Raw genomic sequence first — 16809 nt, 5'->3', positions numbered from 1 at the left:
TCTGAGGAATGTGTTTAACCAACAAATACAAGACTTGACATTTCTGTGATTTATAAATGGCCACCTACCTGTAATGAGACAAGTCACTGCTGAACAGACTGTGTTTTGGGCTCAACAGAAAGATGCAGGCAAGGTCCACACACAATAGGCATGACATTTATAATGCATTTAACAAGCTGAAAGGTACACCAAGTCAAAAGACAGGAGAGAGGGAAAACAATGAAACCATGAAGGATGCTTGACAACCAGGGGATCCCATTTCAAATCCTGCTGCTGCTCCTTGTGACCCTGGGCAAGTCACTTAACCCTCCATTGCCTCAGGTGCAAACATTAGATCATGAGCCCTCTGGGGACAGGAAAATGCCTAGTGTACCCGAATGTAACTTAACAGGAGCTGAAAAAAGGGTGAGAGAGAAATAAATTAATACAGGAGTCCTTTTACTAAGGTGCGCTGAAAAATGGCCTGCGGTAGTGTAGATGCGTGTTTCGGGTGCGCGCAGAATTATTTTTCAACGCACCTACAAAACATGCCTTTTTAAAAATTTTTGCCAAAAACGGACATGTGGCAAAATGAAAATTGCCGCGCGTCCATTTTGGGTCTGAGACCTTACCGCCAGCCATTGACCTAGCAGAAAAGTCTCACACGGTAATTACGTGTATCAAATGCCACTTGGCGCGTGCCCGATACACGAATCCGAAAATAAAAATTATTTTTCAGATGCGCATATCAGACGTGCGCCAAAAATGAAATGACTGCAAGAGCCACCTGGTAGCTGGGTGATGACTTCATTTTGGCACGCGTTGGGCGCACGAAGACGCTTACGCAGCTTACTAAAAGAACTCCTTAGTTTTTCCCCAGTGGTGATTTTGCGTCAGTTCACCGACCTTGGAATCTTCCCCACTGAAGTTAGAATGGAAGATGGAAGCCACTGCTGGGTCTCACGGAAAGACCCGTTTACTAAGGTGCACTGAAAAATGGCCTGCGCTGCTGTAGATGTGTGTATTGGACGTGCACAGATCCATTTTTCAGCGCACCTGCAGAAAAGGCCTTTTTTGGGGGGACTGAAAATGGACGTGTGGCAAAATATAAGTACATAAGTATTGCCATACTGGGAAAGATCAAAGGTCCATCAAGCCTAGCATCCTGTTTCCAACAGTGGCCAATCCAGGTCAAAAATATCTGGCAAGATCCCAAAAAGTACAAAACATTTTACACTGCTTATCCCAGAAATAGTGGATTTTCCCCAAGTCCATTTAATAACGGTCTATGGACTTTTCCTTTAGGAAGCCGTCCAAACCTTTTTTAAACTCCGCTAAGCTAACCACCTTTACCACATTCTCTGGCAACGAATTCCAGAGTTTGATTACACGTTGAGTGAAGAAACATTTTCTCCGATTCATTTTAAATTTACTACATTGTAGCTTCATTGCATGCCACCTAGTCCTAGTATTTTTGGAACGCGTGAACAGACGCTTCACATCTACCCATTCAACTCCACTCATTATTTTATAGATCTCTAATCATATCTCCCCTCAGCCGCCTTTTCTCCAAGCTGAAGAGACCTAGCCGCTTTAGCCTTTCCTCATAGGGAAGTCGTCCCATCCCCTTTATCATTTTCGTCGCCCTTCTTTGCACCTTTTCTAATTCCACTATATCTTTTTTGAGATGCAGCGACCAGAATTGAACACAATAAAAATTGGTGCGCATCCATATTGGGTCTGAGACCTTACTGCCAGCCATTGACCTAGTAGTAAGGTCTCTCGCGTTAACTGTGCGATAATCGCCTATGCGCATCAAGTCAGAGTTACCGCCCGATTTTCGCCATGTGCCAGAAAATAAAATATATTTTCTGGCGCATTTAGCGGAAGCACGTCAAGAATGAAATTACCGCACGGGCCATGCGGTAGCCGGGCAGAAACTCCAAACTGACGTGTGCTGGGCACACGCGTAGGCCCTTACATGACTTAGTAAAAGGGTCCCACAGTTCCTTATTTTTAAAGAGAATTATCACACTTTCCCAAGGTTAGAACAGCAAAATTCTGACATTAGCCGGGTGATATCACTAGGGTTGGTGCAAGCGTATTATTTATTTATTTATAGCCCGCCTTTATCCAATCACAATCTCGGATTCATCTCAGTTCAATCATTCTTCAAGATAAGCCGTGAGGTTAGCTGGGCTAAGTCCCACAGTCTGAATATTGGCCTCGTTATGTATATTGAGAGGGTGGCAGGGGTGTATGTAGTCTGCCAGCGTTACAGGTAAAGTGCCCGCTGATAGTCCTTTAAATTTTTGTTTCTGCCCGGGCTTGCTGCCCCCCCTAAGTGACTTCCGAACCCCTCCCTGTCCGCTAAATAATCCCTCTGACTCGCTCTGGTCTACTCTAAATGCAGCCTGTCTAATATCTTGTGACTATTAACTTTGGTTCCTTGAAAGCCACATTGAACCTACCACTAGGTGGGAAAATGCGGGATACAAATGCAATAAATAAATAAAATAATGTTTTATGCTGGCCCTGGCTATCATGGAAGCTTGTGGCATGACTAGAATTTAATTAAGCTGATTATTTCCTTCTAAAGGAATCCTGTTCAGAAGGAATGGATCCTCAGGAGCTTAACCGAGATTGGATAGCAGAGCCGGTAGTGGGAGGCGGGGCTGGAGGTTGGGAGGCGGGGATAGTGCTGGGCAGACTTATACGGTCTGTGCCAGAACCGGTGGTGGGAGGCGGGGCTGGTGGTTGGGAGGCGGGGATAGTGCTGGGCAGACTTATACGGTCTGTGCCAGAGCCGGTGGTGGGAGGCGGGGATAGTGCTGGGCAGACATATACGGTCTGTGCCCTGAAGAGCATAGGTACAAATCAAAGTAGGGTATACACAAAAAGTAGCACACACGAGTTATCTTGTTGTGCAGACTGGATGGACCGTGCAGGTCTTTTTTTCTGCCGTCATCTACTAAGTTACTATTTTGGTAGAGTTGCAGGGAAAGAGATTGAAGTTGTGCAGACATCAGGGGGCAAGAGATGAAGGCATCAGCGGGAGGCTCTGATTTTGCAAGCATGAGAAAGGAGAGCAGGCTGGGAGGCTGATAGTCACCAGGAACAAGGTCAAAGTTTGCAGGCAGCAGCAACCTGCCAAGTTCTAGACTTCAGGAACGAAGATAACGAAATAGGCTCCAGGCTGTTCCTTTTTATTGGACTCGGGGGCTCTTTCCAGGACTGGTGAACTCTAGGTAAACCTTCAGTTTTGCCGTTCTCCTTCAATTAATTGTTACGTCCCTACCCTGCTCCCCATCATTTTCCCCAAAATAATCCTGGGCATACTTTGTTTTGTATCTCTTTGACAATTTGACAAAATAAAAAAAAAAAGAAGCACATGTAAATTCCAATTATTGACTAATAGACCCCTCCCAATCTCTTTTCCTTTTGCTTATCCTACCTTTACCTTTACATACTCAATTTACTTATTCTTAAAACCTCACTTTCACTGCTTATAACATTCTCCTTAAGACCTTGCTATTGTAATTGTATTAACTATGTAAGCCGCATTGAGCCTGCAATGTGTGGGCAAGCGCGGGGTACAAATGTAATAAATAAATAATAATTTCCAAAAGGCATTTATCCAAGTGAATGGGCTTTTTGAAAACTGCCCACCCTTTCTGCAGGCAACAGTAGGTACTGATAGTTGGTTGTATTTCTGCGGCCGTCAGGACCTAGTGCTTTGCCTCAAATGCGGTTGTTCATTGTTGCACCCAGAATCTGCCACCCTAGGCAACTGCACCTGTTTCCTCTTCATCGGGCTAACATAAAATGAGTTGGGAATCAGGAAGACGGGCAGGAGGGGGCAGACAATAGAAAGCAGCTCATATGTAGGCTCTTGGGTTCATTTTCGAAAGAGAAGGGCGCCCATCTTTCGACACAAACCGGGAGATGGGCGTTCTTCTCCCAGGGTCGCCCAAATCGGCATAACCGAAAGCCAATTTTGGGCGCCCTCAACTGCTTTCCGTCACGGGGACGACCAAAGTTCCCGTGGGCATGTCGGAAGCATAGGGAAGGCAGGACTGGGGTGTGCTTAACACATGGGCGTCCTCGGCCGATAATGGAAAAAAGAAGGGCGTCCCTGACAAACACTTGGCCGACTTTACTTGGTCCTTTTTTTTTTATGACCAAGCCACAAAAATGTGCCCCAAATGACCACCGGAGGGAATCGAGGATGACCTCCCCCTACTCCCCCAGTGGTCACTAACCCCCTCCCACCCTAAAAAAAATGTTAAAATATTTTTCCAGCCTCTATGTCAGCCTCAAATATCATACCCAGCTCCATGACAGCAGTATGCAGGTCCCTGGAGCAGTTTTAGTGGGTACTGCAGTGCACTTCAGGCAGGCAGACCCAGGCCCATCCCCCCCTACCTGTTCCACTTGTGTTGGTAAATGTGAGCCCTCCAAAACCCACTGTACCCACATCTAGGTGCCCCCCTTCATCCCTAAGGGCTATGGTAGTGGTGTACAGTTGTGAGGAGTGGGTTTTGGGGGGGCTCAACACACAAGGTAAGGGAGATATGCACCTGGGAGCTTTTTCTGAAGTCCACTGCAGTGCCCCCTAGGGTGCCCGGTTGGTGACCTGGCATGTCAGGGGGACCAGTGCACTACGCATGCTGGCTCCTTCCACAACCAAAGGGCTTGCATTTGGTCGTTTCTGAGATGGGCATCCTCGGTTTCCATTATCACCGAAAATCTGGGACGACCATCTCTAAGGTCGACCTAAATGTTGAGATTTGGGCGTCCCCGACCGTATTATCGAAATGAAAGATAGACGTCCAGCTTGTTTCGATAATAGGGTTTCATTGCCCCTGTCTGGGGACGTCCTGCGAGGACGCCCTCAGGAAAACATGGGCGCCCCCCCCCCCCCCGTTCGATTATGCTCCTCTCTGTGGTCTCCCACATTGAGGGCAGAAATTTGTGGGATCTAGAAGGTGATTCTGTAGCTGCAGTGGTTGTCAGAAGCCTCTTTTTCCGATAGACCCTTTATTTTGCCGGCCGTGGAAAAGGGCTTTAGTTCACTACACCTGCTTTATTACAGACGAGCAAAGTCAAATCTTTCATTCGGCTTTAATGGACTTCAGTGTAATTATCAAATAGGTTGGTTTTTTGTTGTTGTTGTTTCATTCCAGTTTTTAAAGTGAAAGCGGGGGGGGGGGGGGGGGCTATTCCTCCTTATACCTATTTTTATGGCACTAATGGACAGATGCGGCACTGTACGAGTTTAGACACAACGGGTCCCTGCCTGAAGAGCTTATAATGTTAGTGGTTACTGGAGATAATGGGAGATATGTGACTTGCCCTAGGTCACAGGGAGTGTCAGTTACAGAAGCAGGATCTGAACCCTGGCTTCTCCAGTTCTCAGCACTTTGTTCTACCCACTAGACTCCCCAGGTGCTGATACAGCAAGAACCCACCTGCCTGAGCTAACCAAAAGTCGCCTCTCTCCCCCAGCAGTGCTGTGCAAACTGCGAGAAGACAATTTACTTACTGATCAAGGAGCAGAGAACAGAAATGATCAGGAACCTCTTCATTTAGTGCCTCTGGCTGCCGAGCAGGCACCGAAAGGTCCGCGAGCAGCTATCTCGCCCCTCGTCTGATCCTGCGTCTTAGGAAAATGCCTCCCGAGCCTCCCGGCACAGAGCTGGCTCATATCACCCAGCTGGAGTTTCATGCAGTCCCTTGGATGTGAGTGACGAAATGTCTTTCCTGTGCAGGTGTGCAAGGTGAAGTGATGATAGCGTGGGCTGGAATGCCAGCATGTTTGTTTCCTCATAAGGGAGTTCCCTTCCTCATGCCATCGAACAGCCTTTCCAAGGAGGTCCTTCTGGCTGGATGATTTCTCTCTTGGTTCATCGTGTACAGATTGATATTAGGCAAATAAATACAGACAGTGCAAGGTTGAGGCTGACAATGTGACGGTATGAGTAACAGACACATAACATAGCCCAGAAGGGAAAATTAATCCCATCCATCCTGCTATCACCTTAATACTTACGCATTTGACCCCTGACGCAGGCGCTGCGAGCCAAAACACGGCCCCGTGTCGGGTCATTTTATGGAAGATTGATGGTCAAGCCATACGATTAAAGGAACTGTGTCCCTTTTTTTGAAGGCTTTTGGTGCTTTCTTTGCTCTATCACCTTAATGCTACCACATACCATGTAAAATGAGTTTATCTTGTTGGGCAGACTGGAAAACTCTTTTTATTGGAAAAAACTAAAAACAAATAACATACAAATCAAAAACAAGCCCCTAGCTATACACGGTCCTCCTATCTATGTACACCCCCTCCCCCTCCTCAATAGTACAGTGGAAACTGTTTATTAGAAAGACCAAAGAAAAAAACCGGACATGCAAATCAAACCCCAGGCTCCTAGCTAGACATGGTCTGCCTATCTATGTACACCCCCTCCTCAATAATACAATGGATCAACCCCCCCCCCCGACCCCCCACAACCCCTTCAGACAACTGGCACACAATCCCCTGTGAAGCATGTCCCCTCATGGCGGCTTAAGCCTCACGTGTCTCCACCACCTCGAAGCCACCCCCACCCCTTTTTCCACCCTTTCCCACTTCGCCGCTTCCTGCACCGCCCTTACCACATCCCAGCTGACTACCTCCGCCGGCCGGACCTCCTGGTACAGGGACACCCTGCAGCGCGCCATCCAGAGGCAGTACCGCAATATCACCGAAATCAGAAAGCGTGTTACCGGATCCCCGCGTCCCTCTCCACCCTCTGGGCCATACACCCAGTCCGCATAGCTGTAGTTGCGGAAACTGGGGATCTGCAGCAACGAGGAAACCCGGTCAGAGACCTGGACTGTAAATGGGCACCTCACCAGGAAATGCTCCATCGTCTCTTCAGTTCCAGCACATTCCTCCCGTGGGCACCCTCTATCCCGCACATTGCGATATTTCAAATTTCCTCGGACGTACAGTCTACCGTGAAAGGACAGCCACGCCAGGTCTTTATACTTCACCGGGATGCGGTTCGAAGCAATCAACCGTAACCCCTGCTGCATCCGTGGGGCCGGCGCGTCCCTCAGCGCCAGAGGAGCTGAGAACACCTGCGCCCGTACTCTGTCCATCCAGACCCCCCGTTGTCCTGCCTTCACCTCCCCCACCGTCAGCCCCCACACCCTCACCAATTTCACTAGGGTCTTGCAATAACTCACCCCCCCCGGAGCCCCCCTTCGCAGTGCCACTACCCTCCCCCCCTCCCGCCATAGGTCCCAATATCTCGGCCACCACTGCAGGACACTCCTAGCCCACCCCGGTGGCTCCCGCCCTACCGCCCTACCCGCCCTCCCCAGATTGAACTGCAGGAACAAAGCGCTGAAAAACAGGACTGGGTTTATCATGCCCCCCCCCCCCCTCCCTCCTAGACAGATAGGTAACATTCCGTTTTACCGGATTCGTCCTGTTGCCCCAGAGCAGCCGGAAGAACACCCCATACAAGGCCGCGTACCGGCTCTCCGGCAGCAGGCAGATGTAACTGACGAACAGAAACAAAGGAACTAAGTGTGCCTTGATGAGCTGTACCCGCTCCCCCATGGTCATTTTCCACCCTTCCATCTATCCACCCTCCCCTTCACTTCTTGGAGACACCTATCCCAGTTGTAGAGCCTATAATCCCCCTTCTCGAAGTATATTCCCAAGACCCGTATACGTTCCACAGCTGTAGGAAACCTACCTCCCAACTCAAATTGCAGCCCCTGATCCCCAACCCACAGGCTATTGGACTTTTGAAAATTGACCTGCGACGCTGTTGCCTGCGAGTATTCCTGGATCAGGTTCTGCAATCTACCTCCCTCCCTCTGGTCCGCTACCCACACTGTAACGTCATCTGCATACGCCACGACCCTTAACTGGTTATTGTCCCCCACCTCCACCCCTTCCAGCCCCTCCGCCCCCCCCTTCTCCAGCCGTCTTATAAAAGGGTCGATGGCGTATGCATACAACAGCGGGCTGAGTGGGCACCCCTGTCGGACCCCTGCCCCTACCTCAAACCCCTGCCCTCTCCACCCGTTAACCAGGGGAAAACACCCCGCATGCCGATAGAGTAGCTGTAATTGCTCTATCCAACCCTTCGGAAACCCATAGCGCTCCAGAATGCTCCATAGGACACCCCACTGCACTCTATCAAACGCTTTTTCCTGGTCGAGTGTTACCAACAGCCTACCATGCCCTCCCACTCTACTGCGTTCTACCCCCTCCCGCACCCACGCTGCAGCTTCCAAGACCCCTCTCCCTTTAACCCCACATGCTTGCGAGGCTGCTAGCAAATCCCCAGACACCTGCCTCATTCTCTGGAATAGCATTCGCGCGAAGATTTTTCGATCCGTATTAAGCAGTGCTATAGGCCGCCAGTTGGCCAGCATCGCCGGGTCCTTCCCCTTACTTAGTAGGATAAGAGCCGCCTCTGTCAAGGAACTAGGCAAGGAACCCTCCAACTGGGCTGCCCCCCATACCCTCACCAGGATCGGCACCAGCTGCTCCTTAAAGGCCTGGTAGAACTCAGTTGTTAGCCCATCCGGCCCCGGCGAGGTCTTCCTGTGGAGCGCCCCGATGGCTTCCTCCACCTCCTGTTCTGTCCACGGGTTCAAGAGGGCCTGAAGCTGGGGTCCCCCGTGACCTATCCCCGGGGTTCCTTCCACATAACACTCCATCTGCTCCATATCAATCTGCTGGGCTGAAAGGAACGCCGCAAAGTGGTCCCTCACTGCCCCCAGAATCCCCTCCTTGGTGTCCTGCAGGACCCCCTGTGCATCCCGCACCCCCTCCATCACCCTGCGCGCCCTCCGCTCCCGGCAGCATGCGAAGGGGTCCGGGCTACACATTTTCCCGAAGTCCCGCTCATACACCAAGGAGGTGTAGCGGTTGTACTGTACCTGCTCCAGGAGTGCTTGGAGATCATGTATTTCTTCCTCCCTCCCCCCTTGTGAAATCAATGTGTCCCTCTTTTTCTTTATTGCCATGCCCAACTTTGTCCTTTCCCTCCCCTCCCTTCTCGCCTGTCTGAGAAAGAATCCCCGCGTTCGTCTTTTCACTGTATCCCACCACTCCCCCAATGACTGAAATGCCCCCTGCACTGACACCTGATCTTCCAAAAACCGGCGGTACTCCTCCCGCACCTGCTCGCTACCTAACCACTTTAAATTTAGTCGCCATAACCCCCTCCCTGGCCTCTGCGCTGCCGCCCCCCCCACCTGAAGGAGGACCATGTGGTGGTCTGAAAAGTCCACGTCCACGGTTCGTGGACCCCCCAGACAAACCCCCTTCTTTACCAGGAATCTATCGATTCTACTTTTACACTGCCCTCGAAAGAACGTGAACCCCTCCTGTTCCTCACAGAAGGCCACATGCGCGTCTACCAGCTCCGCCTCCCGCATGATCCCTGCCAGCCTCACCCCATCATAGCCCACCTGTACCGATCGTCCCCCACTATCCTTTTTCCGCAATATGGTGTTAAAATCTCCCCCCCAGACTACTTGGCGCGAAGTGTATAGGTAGGGCTTGATCTTCCCAAAGAGGAGCACCCTTTCCTTCTTGCTTTGGGGCCCGTACACATTCACCACCCTCAGTGCTCTATCCTCCCAAATCGCATCCACAACAAGACATCTCCCCACCCCCAGCTCCACCACTCGCTGAATATTCACCCGGTGGGACTTAAATAGATCCCCACCCCACCATACCTCTCCCCCGCCAACCCCCACACCGAGGGACCCCACTTCCAGGCCCGCCTTGCCCGCCTGATCACCTCAATGGACCGCAGCCGAGTCTCCTGGAGCAGGAAGCAATCTGCTTGGACCCTCGCGAACCAGTCATACGCTAAACACTGCTTCTTCGGAGAGGCGATGCTGGCCACATTCAGCGTGGCAAATGTCAACACTAAGCCTGCCATCCTCATTGCGAGTCACGGGTCTGCTCACTCCCAACTTCTTTCCTTATCTCCTGGGATACCCCCTTCTTACCCTGAAGCAGGTCCTCTGCTATGCGGTCTACATCATCCCCTGCCAGATCCCCCTCCCCCCCCTGCAGCCGTCCTGTCTGCACCTTACCCCCCCCTCCCCCTTTCTTCCTTCCTTTCTTCTTTGCTCTATCCGGACCCACCCCCTGATCCCTCCCTCTCCCCTCTTCACCCCCGCCCCCTACCTCCTCCTCCGAGTCCTCCACCTCCCCCAAGTCCTCCAAGTCCTCCAGATCCTCCTCTAGCTCCACTCTGTCCCCCCAAGCCTGCACTTGGGCCTTCACCACCTGCCCGGCCCCCTCAGCTTTCCTCTTACTCCCCTTTCCCCTCCCTCCCTTCCTTCCCTCTTCCTCCTCCCTCACCCCTCCCCCTCCCCCCAGAGCCTTCCCGCCCTTCTTCCTACCACCAGTACCCTCCTCCAGTGCTTCCTCATATTTCCGTTTGCCCTCTCCAATCCCCCCTGCCGCCCCCCTCTTCCTCCATTAACTCCACCTCTTCTCCTTTCCCCTGTTCTTCCTCCTCCCTCCCAACCTCCCTATCCTCCTCCTCCTCCTCCAACACCTGAAATCTGTTCCCCCCCCTCTTCCCCTGCAGCGACCCCTCCCTGCCCACCCCTACTTTCCCCCCCCTCCGAAACTTCCCTTTCCTCTGTGGCACTTGTACCCACTCCCCCTCTCCCCCCTGCTCCACTCCTGACCCAGCCCCCTGCCGCCCCCCCTCCTGCATCCCCTCCTTCTCCTCCCCTTGCCCCTCCCTGCCTATCACCCCCTGCCCTATCCCCTCCTCCATTACCCCCCCTCCCCGTCCCTTCCCCCACATATCCCACTCGTTATGGGCCGCCCTAGGGCAGTTCCGATATGCATGGCCTAACCCGCCGCAGAGGTTGCACCTGATCGCGGTGCAGTCCTCTGTGGCATGCTGATCCCCGCATCTTCCACACTTTACCACTGGGCATGACATGCTGAAGTGCCTAAACGAACCACATCTGAAGCACTGCCGCGGCTGCCCCTTGTAAAAGCACAGTATCCTGTCACGACCGATAAAGGCAGCCGAAGGAATGTGCTGGACCACATGGCTCTCCTGTCTCAATTTGACCAGGGCTCCCCAACCTCCTGCCCAAACCCTGCTTGGATCCGGTAACTTTGTAAGTGGGGATCTCAGCTCCGCGTACCTCTGTAGCCAGTAGGCTAAATCTGCCCCAGAGATAGACTCATTTCTCACGAGCAGGGTGATCTGCACCAGGTCCGGCTTGCTGACTGGAATGGCCCTGAGGTCCCGCCACTCCCCCTTTCCCCTCACCCCCTCGTACCTTTCCCAGAATATTTCCATCCCCCTCTGGGTCATGAAGCTCAAGTCATATTCTGGGATGTTGATGGGGTGTATACACGCGTAAAAGTCCTCGGGTATAAACCCCATCCCCATCACCAGCCTCAAGACCCGATCCCTGGAGGGCATTGCCCCCTCCCCTATCCATTTGAGCTGTACCACATTTCGCCGCTTAGGCAGCTGTCCACCCCCTGTCCCCGCTCCCCCCCAACCCCTCCCTGGGCCCTCAAAACCACCCGATCTCCCCCCCTCCCTCCTTCCCCCTCCCTGGACTACTGCCGCAAAGGACTTGGACCCCAGCCCCCACCGCCCCCCCTCCACACTTGTTCCAGCCCTTCCCTCTGCCTCCCCCCCCTTCTGTCCCTCTGCCCCTCCCCTCATCCCTCTCCCTTCCTCAATATCCACCGCCCCCTCCCCCTCCCGTTGTCCCCCGTCCCCTTCCCTCTCAGACAAACATCCAGCAACGTCCATAGTCAGTTCTGCGGCTTGGGCTGCCTCCAACTGATTGTCCTGCCCATCTCCACTTCCTGGAACATCCCTGCTCGTCCCTGCCACTGCAGGCTCCAGCCTCTGGGCTAATCGCCTCCTCTCCTCTGTCTCCTGGCGATACTCTGGCACCTGCCCAGTCAGGTCTGCAGCTGGCGATACCAGACTCCCTGCTCGCTCTGCCCCCGAACTCCCTCCAACCTCCGGCACCAGGGGCGAAGCCTCCGGAACTCCGCCGCTCCCCTTGGCTCCTCGCTCCCAGCCGTCCTGCTGGCAGGTCTGCTCCACCACCTGCTGCACATCTGTTAGACTTGCCATGTCCACTTCTGTAGTCAACGAAAGTCTCTCAACAATCGGGTTACTTCCCCCTTGCTTCTGGTGCAGTCCCTCCTGCGTTCTCCCAATGGCTGGCGCTTCCCGGGGGCATAGCTTGTCTGTTCCTGATTCCGCCACAGGCTGGCTGTTAGCACCCCCCCGATTTCACCTCTTGTAATGGACAGCTGGTCAAATGAGCTCCCAGCTGCTGCCCGCTCCTATTCCTCTCTCTCCGACCCCTCTCCTGTAAACCGCCAGCTACTCCATGCTCAGGGAAGACCTCCCCTGCTCCCGGACTTCGTGGGCGGGGCTTCTCCAGATGCCATGCTGCTTCGGTTTCCACTTCAGTCATTGCAGACCCAGCCAAAAATACCGGAGTCTGCCTCTGCTGACCCTTTTCCAACAGGGCCTCCTTCACGGCAACTGTCTCTGCTGTTTGCACAACTGCAGGTAAGCCCTCTGAGACTTCGACCACCACCTCTGTAGAAAACAGGCTGCTACCTGCGTCTCCCTCTGCTGCCTCCATTATCTGGAGTTTTGAAAAGTTACTGAGTTCTGTCCTCCCCTCCACAGGTAGGATCTCTACTCCAGCCCCCACCTCAGAGCCATGTCCTGCCGCTGCCTCCTTATCCTCTGGCTGCTGGGTAAGTGCTCTAGACTGTGTTGCCAACTGTCTCATGTATTTTAAAGTGGGGTCACCTCTGAACCCAGACAACTCTTTTGAGTCTAATGCTGCTGAAGACACTGAAGCTTGCTGCAACTGTAGTGTTCCTGAACCCCCAGACTGTGGTATTGAAGCCATCCTTTCTCGGTTAACATAGAGCTCCCTCAAAGGATTCACAGAGCCCTTTTTTAAACAGTTCAACAAGTGTTCTTTTTTCCCCAACAACTTTGATATCCGGGCTTCCTCTTTAACATACATTTGTCTGTGCTCCGCTGGGGCAAATTTACACATAGTTCTTGCCATTTTCAGACGTTTTCCTAGCTCCACTACTTCTTTTTCCACCAGCTTAATTCGTCTTACAATATTTACCACACTACTTGCTGGATCATCAGGGTCATAGCTCACTTCAAGGAACTCCTCATCTGACGATCCACTCTCCTCACTCTCACTCTCAGCTGCCTCCAGCAAAGGCTTCTGGCAAACTTCCATCGCCTCTTCCTTCTCCCTTCCTTGGAAGCGCCCTTCTGGGGCCTGTACTATCTTCCTCCCCCCTCCACTGTCTTCTCGCTTACCTTCCGCAAGCTGGGCCATGGAGGGGGAAATGCTCTGGTGGCCTCCACTGGGCTGCTTCTCCCTTCGGTCCACTGGACTCCTTTCCCTTCTCCCGGTAGTCAAACCAGGGAGAGAGCCACTCCTTTCGGCCTTCTGGTCCCGGGCCCCAGGAGGCCCCATAGCCTGGGACTTTCCTGAGGCCTTCTCCCCAGGGACCCTCCTCATCTTTGGGGAGGGAGCTAGGTCTCACTCCCTTTCCACTGGAAGTCAGCAGAGCTCTCTAAAACACCTCCTTCCTCCTCAGCAGACTGGATGGACCGTACAGGTCTTTATCTGCCATCATTTACTATGTTACTCTTTGGGGTTCTACATGAAATGTTGCTATTAATTGGGATTCCGGAATCTTGTAACTCTTTAGGATTCCAGAATCTTCAGAACTTTTAGTACAAGAACAGTGCTGGGCAGACTTCTATGGTCTGTGCCCTGAGAATGGCAAGGACAAATCAAACTCGGGTATAAAGTATCATATACCATGTAAAATGAGTTTATCTTGTTGGGCAGACTGGATAGACCGTACAGGTCTTTATCTGTCGTCATTTACTATGTTACATCGGAGCGTTTGGCATGTAGAGGGTCTGTGTGGTGCCCTCTAAACCTCCCTCTTCCCCAGTTCAGTTTTGACCAGTGCTGGCTTTTTATATCAGTCCTGTTGTGCTCTTAGGTATTAGATGTGTATCAGCTGTTAATGAAAAAATGCTACACAACTCTGTTCTATTAAGATGTTTTAATGAATATTGTGTATTTATTTATTTATTGCATTTGTATCCCACATTCCCCCACCTATTTGCAGGCTCTCAATGTGGCTTACATAGATTTGTTAACATTATGATTTCAGGATATCAGATAGCGATCAGGGATGGGAAGAGAGAGGAAGGAAGAGAGTGATTGGGGTAGTTGTAGAAGGTAAGCGTTCATAATTGAGTGCGTTGATGAGGTGACTTAGTGAGGCTGTAGGTTCTCATTGTAGGCCTTGTTGAAGAAGAATGTTTTCAGAGATTTTCGAAAGATAGTTGTTTCGTTGATTGCTTTCAAGTCTGTAGGTAGTGCATTCCAGGGGCGTATCTGGACTTTGAAGGTAGGGGGGGCCAGAGCCAGAGGGAGGGGGCACATTTTAGCCCCCCCCCCCCAGCGCCACCGATCCCCCCCCGCCATTTCCGGACCCCCCCCCTCGCCACCAATGACACTCTCCACCCCCTCCCGCTGCCGCCAACCCTCCCCCGCTGCTGTCACTTACCTTTGCTGGCGGTGGACCCCAACCCCCCGCCAGCCGAGGTCCTCTCTTCCATGCAGGCTGCAAGTTGCAACGCTTCCTGTTCTTCTGAGTCTGACGTCCTGCACGTACAACGCGCAGGACGTCAGACTGAGTTCCAAATTCTGAGTCTGACGTGTGCAGGACGTCAGACTCAGAAGAACAGGAAGCGTTGCAACTTGCATCCTGCACGGAAGAGAGGACTTCGGCTGCCGGGGGCTTGGGGTCCCCCGCCAGCAAAGATCGGCCACGGGTTGGTGGCGGGCGTGCGGGAGGGAGAGGGAGGTGGAGAGGGTCGATGGTAGGGGGGTCCAGGGCGAAATCTGCGGGGGCCCAGGCCCCTGTGGCCCCACGCAGATACGCCCCTGGTGCATTCCATAACTGCGTGCGCATGTAAGAGACATTGTAAGTAGCATACTGTGCAGAAAGGCGTACTGAAGTTAGCAGGACTCTTCCACAAGAGATGTAATGAACTTACCTATAGACATTAGTTTCTAATTTTTTGCATTCTCCATAACTTCTGCATTTGCCTACCTGTGGTTTTTATAATTATTACGCATTTCATCCACAGACTGTTAATTCCTGACACTCAATTCTCATCAGTGATTCTCTCCAGCTTATAATTGAAAAAGAAAAACGCCTATATTGCGACCCAAATCGGGAGATAGACGTTTATCTCACAAAAACGAATAAATCGGTATAATGGAAAGCCAATTTTGAACGTTTTCAACTGCACTCCATCGCAGATGCGGACAAAGTTGATGGGGGCGTGTCAGAGGTGTGGCAAAGGTGGAACTGGGGCGTGGTTATCGGCCGAGGAGAGATGTACGCGTTAGGGCGATAATCAAAAAAAATAAAGGCGTTTTTAGCGAACATTTAGGCCACTTTTGTTGGACCCTTTTTTCACACAAACAGGTCCCAAAAAAGTGCTCTAAATGACCAGATGACCATCGGAAGGAATCGGGGATGACCTCCCCTGACTCCCCCAGTGGTCACTAACCCCCTCCCACCACAAAACATGATGTTTCACAACATTTTATTTTCACCCTCAAATGTCATACCCACCTCCCTGGCAGCAGTATGCAGGTCCCTGGAGCAGTTGTTAGGGGGTGCAGTGGACTTCAGGCAGGTGGACCCAGGCCCATCCCCCCCCCACCTATTACAATTGTGCTGCTTAATGCTTAGTCGTCCAACCCCCCCAAACCCACTGTACCCACATGTAGGTGCCCCCCTTCACCCCTTAGGGCTATAGTAATGGTGTAGACTTGTGGGCAGTGGGTTTTGAGGGGGATTTGGGGGGCTCAACACACAAGGGAAGGGTGCTATGCACCTGGGAGCTCTTTTACCTTTTTTTTTGTTTTTGTAAAAGTGCCCCCTAGGGTGCCCGGTTAGTGTCCTGGCATGTGAGGGGGACCAGTGCACTACGAATCCTGGCCCCTCCCACGAATAAATGTCTTGGAGTTATTCGTTTTTGAGCTGGGCGCTTTCATTTTCCGTTATCGCTGAAAAACAAAAACGCCCAGCTCACAAATTGTCGAATAAAACATGGACGTCTATTTTTTGAGAAAATACGGTTCGGTCCGCCCCTTCACAGACCCGTTCTTGGAGATAAACGCCCATGGAGATAGACATTTTCATTCGATTATGCCCCTCCACGTGTTGTAGATTGTATTTTTTTTTTTTTTTCGTATTCCATTCCTTTATTTTCTGGTGCTCTTCTTAATCATCCCCCCCCCCCCCCCCCATTTTATGTATAGTGTTTAAGTATGTTCCGTTCCACACACATATATATATTTTTTTATTATTATTGATACTCTTAATATTTGATATGTATTTTATTACATTGTTATCAACTATCTCCTTTTGAGATTACGCTGTTTATGTTAATTTTTATCTACTACTCTTCTATGGATTACCACATGGAACGTATTACGTGGTTAATTTTGTCCATCTGATTTATTACCTTTTTAATTTCACTATATATATTATTTGATTACTATATTTGATTCGTCACATGTACGCATGTATTTTATATGATTTAATCCTTCTATGTTTTATATGCAAATTTGCGTTGTTTTTTTTATACATGTCCTATTATTTTTAGACCCCCCCCCCCCCCCGATGTAGGCTTTACGCCGAAACGCAGTACT

At 51.4% G+C, this 16809-nt stretch overlaps 1 protein-coding gene across 1 annotated transcript in view; it reads right to left on the bottom strand.

Moving 5' to 3' along the window:
* Positions 1-5737, bottom strand: part of IL22RA1 (interleukin 22 receptor subunit alpha 1) — a 32736-nt gene extending 26999 nt beyond the window's left edge. Inside the window, exon 1 of the mRNA XM_030218833.1 lies at positions 5525-5737. Within this exon, the coding sequence (XP_030074693.1) occupies positions 5525-5567 (43 nt within the window). The 5' untranslated portion in view covers positions 5568-5737. The remainder of the gene's footprint in view (positions 1-5524) is intronic.
* Between the last annotated feature and the right edge of the window lie 11072 nt (positions 5738-16809).

Source organism: Microcaecilia unicolor, chromosome 11, assembly GCF_901765095.1.
Source record: "Microcaecilia unicolor chromosome 11, aMicUni1.1, whole genome shotgun sequence".
Taxonomy (NCBI): Eukaryota; Metazoa; Chordata; class Amphibia; order Gymnophiona; family Siphonopidae; genus Microcaecilia; species Microcaecilia unicolor.
This window is presented reverse-complemented; position numbering and strand designations above follow the sequence as displayed.